The 10,145-nt window shown below is 33.0% G+C and overlaps 1 protein-coding gene across 1 annotated transcript in view; it reads left to right on the top strand.

Moving 5' to 3' along the window:
* The window catches only part of Arp6 (Actin-related protein 6), an 80,585-nt gene extending 73,586 nt beyond the window's left edge, over positions 1-6,999 (top strand). The window contains exon 11 of the mRNA XM_090380031.1: positions 6,789-6,999. Coding sequence (XP_090236157.1) covers positions 6,789-6,918 — 130 coding nt within the window. The 3' untranslated portion in view covers positions 6,919-6,999. The remainder of the gene's footprint in view (positions 1-6,788) is intronic.
* Positions 7,000-10,145: the final 3,146 nt, after the last annotated feature.

The raw sequence follows: 10,145 nt of genomic DNA on the forward strand, positions 1-10,145 counted from the left end.
GGTGATTGTCCCTCTGTATAAGGCAATGGTCAGGCCACGCTTTGAGTACTGCGTACAGGTCTGGAGGCCTCATTTTAGGAAGGATGTAGATTTGCTTGAGCGTGTACAGAGAAGAGCAACACGATTGGTGAGGGGAATGAAGGGATCCTCTTACCAAGAGAGGCTTAAGTTCTGCAAATTGCAGTGGCTGGAGACTAGGCACCTGCGCGGTGATCTGATTGAGGTCTATAAGGCCTTGAATGGGTTGAGCACGCTGAATTCTGATGGGATCCTCCCACTTGTTCAGAATACGAACATACGGGGACATAAGTTCAAATTAAGAAAGGATAGATGTAGAATAGATGTGCGGAAATTTGCCTTTAGCCAGCGGGTGGTTAATTGCTGGAACAAACTTCCATCTGTCGTTGTGGAAGTTGATAGGTTAAATAAATTTAAGGAGGAACTGGACAGGCAATTGGAGGGTATGGTGTGATTTTTTTTTTTTTTTTTTTTTGGCTGATGCTGCATAAGCTCCTACACTTGCTTTCTTGCATCAAGTGCCACTACTACTACTACTACTACTACTTTGTCAAGCCAAGTTGAAAGACAAGAAATATAAAAATTTTATCACATACCTTCTCATTTTTGGTGTATGCAATTTTTTTTTATATGCATTACTTATATTAGCGTATAGTTATGTATAATCACTTCTTTTCAAGCAGCTTCAATGGTTGATTTCTTCCATATATAGCAATTTATTTATACCTGGTGAAAAATAAAATATTTAATTACATACAGTCAAAATAAAATGTAATAAAACATGCATTTTTCCAACTGTACCCACATGATGCATATTTTCTCTCTTAATTCACAGCTGTTTTGAAGTAGCACCAAACTTGATCACAGCACAAGTGCTCTGTGACCAGCTTACATATCTGTAGTTTGTGAGAGCAGTTCACACTAAGTCACAAAGCATTGTTGAATATGCAATAGTGCTGAAAGAGAATGTCACTTTTTTTTTTGCATTATCACCTTTTTGTACAAGTACCAAACAGAAAATATCCCAAAATACGAACTCTCTTTAGCAGATATGTACAATTATATATACATAATCATCAATGAAATAGCACGATTTATGACAAAAAAAAAAAAAAAAAAGCAGTGCCTAGTAAACCTTGTTGTTATGTAAGGATTGATTGAATTTCTCCACATTACAATTTTTTTTTCTTTTTCATAGCAACTAAATTAATGCTTTAATCGATTACAATTCAAAAATGGCTACCACAGGAAAACTAAAAGATTCTTAGCATTTTAAGTGAAAGAACTGCAAAAATAATATACAGTATAATAAGACTATCTGATTACAAATTTCTGTTGTTAATATTGATGTGTATTTATCTTGTTCAAATACTTTGAACCTATTTAAATCAAAATGAACATGTTTTAGCCCTGAAACTTCAAGTTAATGAGGATATATTATTCAGACATCGCACATAATGACACAAATATTTGTGTTAATCGGAATTAACATTTTAACAATTTCAAGCTTTTTTGAAATTGTTAATGTACAAATACAAACATAATTATATATGTGTAGTTAGCACTTCAAAAATGCTTAAATTACTTTCATCTGATGATTCGGGAGAAGTAATGGATGTTCTTATTTTCAGTGTTGTGCTTTTTCTAAAAGAATGCATTTGAGCATACTGCATCAGAAGCAACATTAGAACTTATTATATGCATTCTCTCTATCAGGATTTCTTGGTGGAATCCCAACCTTATTACACACTTCAATAAATGCTATTCTGTCATTTACTGCCTTCATGCTTACATAATACAAGGAGTTGCTCAAATTTTGATGACTGTAGCAGTAACCCATTTGTTATTAGCATTTCTTTTCTGTGCCTCCATAGCCAGGTGGGAAGGAGCAGCAGTGCATAGTACACACTTCTTGATTAGACCGGGGTTAGAGCCCATCACCACCAAATACGGAGGATGCAGAAATGTCAGGGAATGACCACCGCATATCCCGGAGCAATATGGCCTTAATTGCTAATGCTCCTAAAAACCAAACAACAAACAAACAAACATTTCTTTTCTAACTGTCACTGTTACCACTGTTTTTCTTCTGGTGTTTATTCATACTATACAAGTAGTTCCTGACTTTGAGTTAATTCATTCCTAGCGCAAGCTCATAATGCGAAAACTCGTAAAGTAGGAATTTTTTTGCCATAGATGTAATGTTAAAAACAAGGATTGTGTTTTCAGCAATGAAATTCAACCATAGTAATGTTAAATAAAACAATAATTTATGCGAAATTGTAAACGAAACAATAGTTTATGCTTAAACAATGATTTATTTATCCAAAGAAATTAAAACATAGCCTTTAAAATCAATCAAATTATAATAATAAAGAAATTATGTCGTACAAATGTTAAAGAATGTTTATTCTTCCTCATCGACTAAATGCATACTTGTTGATGGTTCTTCACTCATTGTTGGCTCGCCGCTCGTTAGTTTGTTGGAAGCACAAGAAGCTGTTTTCTTCTTCAGAGATGCTTCAAGAGTCGTGTGTTTCCAAGACAGTCATATCTTTTCTTTAGAAATTTCTCGATAGCATGCATAAGCATTTTTTATATCTATAGCAACTTTTCTAGCATGCTCAAAATTTGAATCTTGTGACTTGATAATCTCAGTTGATGTTTTTTTTTTTTTTTTGTGTTGAAAAGCTTTGTCAAGTCCCTTGAGAGAAAAAGAACAAACGGGTGTTTCATCTGTTAAATATTCTTTTTCCTCAGCTTCTTCACATTTTGTCATTTCAAAGAAGTTTTGATTTGTGAGTTCTCCGTTGTGTGTTTGAAGCAGATCAACGTTAGTTGTAGAAACCTCAACTGCAATTAGTTAGGTTAGATTAGCGACCGCTTCTATATCATTTTGTACGATCTCTGCTGGTTCTTGAAATCCTTCAAAAGTATCATTAAAATGATGACAGAGTTTATTCCAAACACCATGTTCTCTATAATTTTGTCCCAGGCTCATTTTATTATTTTTATTGCATCTAAAATATGGAATTTTTTCCAAAATCAAAATTCTTTAAGAGTTGAACCTCCCTCATCTCTGCCTGAACAAATAAATGCACGCAGAGTGGCAATGTATTGTATAGCTGTGCATGTGGTTTGAAATGCCATATTTATTAATGTTTAGCATTTATTTATTTCAATTAATGTTCATATTTCGATTCTGTTGATACTTGAAAAAAAAAGAACTAAAGCTGGAACTACCTGTACCTCTTTTTAAACTACTTTCTTAGCCATCAAGCTTTCTATATGTTATGACACTACTATCATATTGGCTTGAGATATGACTTCAGTTTCCCATTATTCTGTTTCTTGAACATAACTTATTTTCTAGACATGACATTTTTATGCTTGCAAGGAATATTCATTTTACCTATACAGTGAGTCCCCGACATATGTAAGAGATGCATTCCAGGACTTCTTGAGTAAGTAGAGTTTTACATAACTTGGGAATGACTAATAAAATGTTGCTACTATATCCCTGATATGCAAAATTACAAAATCCACATGATATCCTCAGAAGAATGAAGAAAAATAGTTATACAATAAACCCCCGCTATTCGCAGTCACTAATTTAATATAAAATGAAACCTAAAAAAATGTGAATTTTAAAGTACCATGAACATTTACCACCATAAAAAAACATGGGTGTGGCTAAAATTATCTTTCCCGGTCAAAACAGCGCTCAGTGGGTGGGGGAGAGGGGTAACAAAATCGCGAACGTGGATGTTTCTCGCTAATCTTTGTTCAGTATGTGTTATGCACTTGTCATGGAACGTTTTGTCGTTTGCTTTTAATTTATATGCTTATAAATTGATATGCTTACAAAAGTGATAAATCTATCGTTTTGCAGTGTAAAACAACTTTTTCGAGTGTGTTAATGGAAGAAATTGACTTTATTGTGCACATGTTCTTTCTAACCCGTACAAAAATATGGCTACGAATAACAAGGGAAATGTGAAAAGATCAAAGAAGGTGATGACATTAGCGAATAAAATTGAGTTATTAGATAAAATTTCTAATGATGAAAGTGTCTCCTCAGTGGCAAAATATAAAATCAATGAGTCAACGGTACGATCAATCAAGAAATCGGAAGAAAAAATCTGCCATAGTGTCTGTGAAAATGTGCTAATTGCTTCAAAAATTTGCTCTGTAACTCGTGATGTTAAATTAGAAAAAATGGAAAAAGCTTTAAATCTGTGGGTAGAAGACCGAACTCAAAATAAAATTCCATTAAGTTCACTCATCATTCGTGAAAAGGCAAAACTCCTTTATCAACACTTTAGCGAAACTGGTGATAGCACTGGCGGGATAAGTTTTTTAGCTATAGCAAAGGCGTTGGTTTGAAAGATTTGTTTGAAATTTCTAATAAATATTACATTTAATATTAAATTGTTTCTTATTTTCATTTCGATGCCATATGCTTGCATTTCACTATGTACTGTCTATGTACATAGTCATATTATGAAGGTACATATAATACATACTTAGACAAAATTTTAGACTAGTTTTTCTTATATATTTCATACTTTGGAATGGAATCCCTTTATTACTATGGGAGCCATAACTCAGTATTCACGGCATTTCTCAGGAATGTAACTCCCGCGAATAACAGGGGTTTACTGTATATATGTATATTTTATTAGTTATATATTTTTAATTAGTTCAATTAAAAACTTTATCTGGGGACAGTGGTGAAGTAGCCTGAGTGGCACATAAGAAAAGAAAACATAAAAGGAAGAAAAAATGCATGTTATTGTACTGTAGAAACTGATATGTATTTCGTAGCCTTCGTTATTATAGTTGACTTCATTGGTGCCAATCCCTTCTCATATTCAGTCTTTGTCCTTTATTATCATGTTCACTGTTGACATGGATAAATATAACTTCCGTGCGATACTTGTTAATGTTTGGCCATTTGCATACATCCTTATTATTTTAATTTTCTGATGCAAATCGACTACTTTCCTTTTCTTGGTAGATTTACTAGTACTGCTGTCACTTATTCTCTTAGTTGGCACCATGATAACGGTCAAAATGAAATTTTCTGTAAAGAATTTCACAGGGTTAAGGCAGAAACTCATCACCTCACACGATCTTACATTTTACTAAAGCACATTTCTGGAGATCACTACCATAAAACAGTTTGCAGTTTCCAGTTTATTGGGCTTTTCTATTAGTGCAGTCTATTATAAATGGGCAGTAAACTCAATCTTATTGCATTGCAATAATACCAATAATTGGAATTCTATGGATTTTTTCGTTATTATGGTGAAATGTGTGTCCCCTTCACTGAAATCTGCAGTCATATAAAAAACAAATTTTCAGAATCTTCTCTTCATTCCTATTTTTTAAGCTTTGTGAACTCGTTACTCCGTATCTCACTTGTGCAATTTGTGTGTGCCGTGTTCGTTATTGATTACTGATTTTTTTTACTGTTTTAAATTTTACAATAAAAAAAAAAAATAGTGAAAAAAAATTTACATAAATCTGAATATGCGTAACTCGGGCTTACGTAAGTCGGGGACTTACTGTAGTTTAACTATGAAAATACTAACAGTTGCATAACTTCAGCACTTTGCTCTACATTAATCTTTGTGCAGCAGTGCTTTCCACATTAAAGAGGGTTATCTTTTTCAAGAGTGTTATGCGAAACAAAAAGCTCTTATCGATACACCAGAATAAATAATAAATATCAGAGAACATGTAACAAAGTATTCTGTTAGCTGAATAAACCTCATACTTAAATGATTTGAGTAATAAAAAATAAGAAAGTAAACCGTCCTGAATTTTCAAAAGGGACCAATCTAATTTGAATTACATTTTCCATTATCTTGTTGCTTCAACATCTTATTTTCTAGACATTTTTATTTATTACAATAAAAATGTTATTTCCTGAGTGGAAAATCCAGATGTGTGACTCTTCTGCCTAGCAAACTTATATATGAAGACGTGTTTCTGTTTGGAGAAGTTTTGAGTTAAAGCATTCCACGTGCTTTTTTTTCCTCTACTATTTTAATTTGTTTTTCTTCCTGAACTTCTAGGTAATGTGGGAGTCTTCTTTTTTCTTTTCCCCTTCATGTCCATGAATTATTCTCATCCCACCTTCATGTCCTTCTATTATTTCCATACCACCTGACGTAATGTCTCATGTTCATAAAAAATATTTGTGGAGTATTCGTGCTCGCTTACCCATTTGAAGATGGTATTGAAAAGAACTTACCATGCTTTGGGTCAGCTTTTTATCTGCTTACATGCCTCTTTAAATAGAAGGCTTCTTTAGTTTTTGCTGCTGAATATTGGGTTAATCTTTTAAAATGCTCGCTTGCTTTGTTCCTTTGGTCTTAATTCATAAAATGAGATTTTAAGGGTCCTACTTTATTCTCGGATGGATGTTGCTTTCAGAAGTCCAGGTACATTTCCTTCATTATTTTTTGTTATTATGTTCATTAAAGTGTGAGGCTTAATTAGTTAACAGAATGCTTTGTTACTTGTTTTGGTGATTCATTTTGATGTATTTGATAAGAGCATTTTGTCCTATATTACATGTCTGGAAGTCTCAAAATAGAAACCCTGCCGAATCCTAAAATTCAATTAAGTTTGAAAAACTGGAATTGCCATAATTTTAATTCTTCTTGTGTGTGTACCATGAATATCAACATCCCAACAATATACAGAATATGAATAGTATGCCTAACCTCATATAATTAAGCATTTAATTATTCTTTCAGTCCTATCACTAATGCATGGAAAGGAGGAGTTAAACTTGCACAAGATCCAGAATTTTCCAAACTGATCGTTACCAAGAAGCAATATGATGAGAATGGAATAACATTTTGCCTTGAGAAATTTGATGTATGATCCATTTAGCATATTAAACTTGAAATTTTGTTTAACTAGAAAAAAATGTACATAATAAATTATACTTTTATATGTATTAAATAGCAGAGTTGTCAGTTTTTGTTTATTTAGCACACTTTTTAAAACTAGCCATACACATACATCTTCTGTGCAATGTTTTTTTTTTTTTTTTACCCCTGCTCACTCATTTACGACATGTCATTACAATTTTGCTATTATACCAATGGTGTAATCGTGGCATTTTCAAAATGATTGCTATCTTGAAATTGACAGTGCAAATGATAATTGCAAAATATAAAGGTTGTTTTTATCTAATTACTCAGTTTTCATATTGTAACAGATTGTGAGAGACTTTGCTTATAGCTCTCACAATTTGTCTAGTTTCTTAATATTATTCTGTTTTTATTTGTATTGTGTATTTGCTTTTTTTGTGTATTTATTTCTCAGCTTTTGAACACCAGTATATATTATTTCAGAATTTTCTGTTTATAAATGTTTTGGGAAGTATTAATGGTAAAAAAGGATTATATACATTGAATTACCATGCATTTTGAATGGACATAAAAGTGTTTACTCACATTAAAGAAAAGGGACATTTTTGAAAAACCATGTCACCTTTTCCCAGCTTCTCAAAAATCTCCAAATTGGTTAGTTCACCTTCTGCTGGTGACAAACACTTTTAACATTAATATACACAAGTTGGCAAAAGCCTCACATGCATACAAACTAAAAGAAAACTAAGTTTGGTGCAAGATGCATATCTCTTATTGTGAAGAATGTCACTATGAGTTGCCTTAGTATTGGATTTAAAATAAACAGCACTCCTACCTAAGGAGAAATTTATAATCCATGTAATTACCCAGTTGGCTGTGTCAGATCCTACACATTGTATCAGTTACCCACTGATGAGAAAATCTCTGAAACGGTCATAATGGTATGAATAAATGAAGCTTCTCCTTAGGGAGTAATGCTGTAAAATATATGATAACTATACCTCATGGTGCCTTGCTTAACAGTAGGAGATTGCATTTTTGCAATCCTTGGTCTGCTTTTAGCCTTGTACACAAGACCTTTCTCAACCCATGTACAATATTTTGTAGCTGTCATATACCCTTGATGCCTCTTTACTAAATTTACTTGAGTCTTGAACACCTTAAATTACTATGATTTTAAAAAATGCTGTAATTTCTCCTTATGGGAATTCCTTAGGGTTTCTTGTCTCAACTGCATTGTTGGCAATCTGCAGTCTATTGTGTGGTAACCACATTTCAAGAAAAATGATTAGTAGCAGAAACAAAGCTCTCATACAAATCAGTCATTTGCTTAGACTTTCTCTTAACAGCAAACAAGCCAGGTGGGCAGGAGCAGCAGTGTGTAACACACACACTTCTTGATTAGACCGGGGTTCGAGCCCGTGACCACCAAATACGGAGGATGTGGAAAGGTCAGGGAATGACCACCGCATATCCCCGGAGCAATATGGCCTTAGTTGCTAATGCTCCTAAAAACTAAATAACAAACAAACAGCAAACAACATGACAACCTCAATTAGCTCAGAAGTGAATGGGAAGAAAGCATTGTGCCATCTATTATTGTTAGATGGCGCATCATTAAAACACTAAATATTTCTTCTGACAACAAATCGTGTGACGCATGAGGTGTATTTACACTGAACAGTAGTGTTGCATGTGCAAACAATATCAGGAGCTCGCTGTCAGATACTGATGCTATCTGGATGGCAGTATACTTATGACACCTTGAAACTATCTCATGTAGACAACTTCTTTCTTGTTTGCATGAGCTGCTGCTTGCAGCAGATGTCGTTAGAATTTTTTGCAAGCTGCAAACAGCTGTGAAAGAGAACCATGAATGGTTCTCTTTCACAGCTGTTTGCAGCTTGCAAAAAATTTTTGCAGCTGTGAACCATTCATGGTTCTCTTTCACAGCTGTTTGCAGCTTGCAAAAAATGGTCAGCAGAAGAGTGTTAATCGAAAAAATACAAATGCCATCCTGAACTGTGGAATTCGTTTGGTTTTTTTGCATTGAGAACTGCAGATATATAAAATAACAATACTAATATAGATGTGCATATAAAAAAAAATTCATATTTTGTAACATGTGCAAAGGAAACAAAAATGATTTGTTTATTGCTTCAGGTTTCTGTGAGCCAGCATTTTCTGCTTGTGTTCTCATTTTCCTTCTTGTAATTATACTGACAACAAAAGTAGCATCACACATTAACCTTCTCATAGCAATTGCTAGCACTAAACTGGTACATAATGTGTACAAATGCAAGTGTTACAGGCAGCCACTATTGCAAGATTTTCTTGCAGTGTAGTGTAAATGCACCCTTAATTAAAATGGACCCAAAAAACTTGTCAGCTGGTCTAGCAAACAGTGAAATTCTTTTCTCAACATCAAAAGTTTAATTTACACAGCTCTTGTATTAAGCAACAAGAAGTTAAAACTTCTCACTATGATTGTCCTAATGAAACAATACATTTCCATGTATCCAGCTAGTGTGAACATGCTTTCTATCAAAAGTTTAGGGAAACTTTGCTTTTCGATGTACACAATTAAATATAAGATGTTTCTATTCAAGTTTTGAAGCATTATTTGATTTTGGCTATAAAAGATTACTTCCATCAAGTGGATAATTATTTTCAAAAATGACTGCACTATGTCATGCAGAAAAGTTTTTTATATTTGTGATTATCTCAAGACAAAAAAAGAAAGAGAGAGACAGGAATATATTCAATATTTGATTTTATTTAAGTTCAGCGGGTGATTCGATACAAAGTCTCAAATATCATCTTGTAATTCCAAAAATATGGCAGTAATAAAATTCCACTTTATATATTCTGCTACTCTAATTAATAAAAATATATTTACAGTTTTTACATCAAGTTTATGTTACATAAATAAATGGCAGTGACTTATTTACTGTTAAATGAAAACAAACATTAAATAAATATACATATCACTGGTGAATTATACATACAGAAGAGGTAGATATTTTGTTTTTATGGAATTTGGCTTTAGGATTTATACTATGGCTTAGAACTTTCACTATTTTCACTTAAGTTAAATTTAAATAAAAGGTGAAACAAAGGATGAAAGAAAATTCTGCTTGTACTTAAGGCTAATTCATTACATGGAAACAGTTCAGATTCCCAATTTACTATAGAATTTTGGAGAAATACTTCTAATTTGGATCATTTCTTACG

The sequence above is a fragment of the Mastigoproctus giganteus genome, chromosome 8, assembly GCF_048544385.1.
Source record: "Mastigoproctus giganteus isolate SK-2022 chromosome 8, ASM4854438v1, whole genome shotgun sequence".
In the NCBI taxonomy this organism is placed as follows: Eukaryota; Metazoa; Arthropoda; class Arachnida; order Uropygi; family Thelyphonidae; genus Mastigoproctus; species Mastigoproctus giganteus.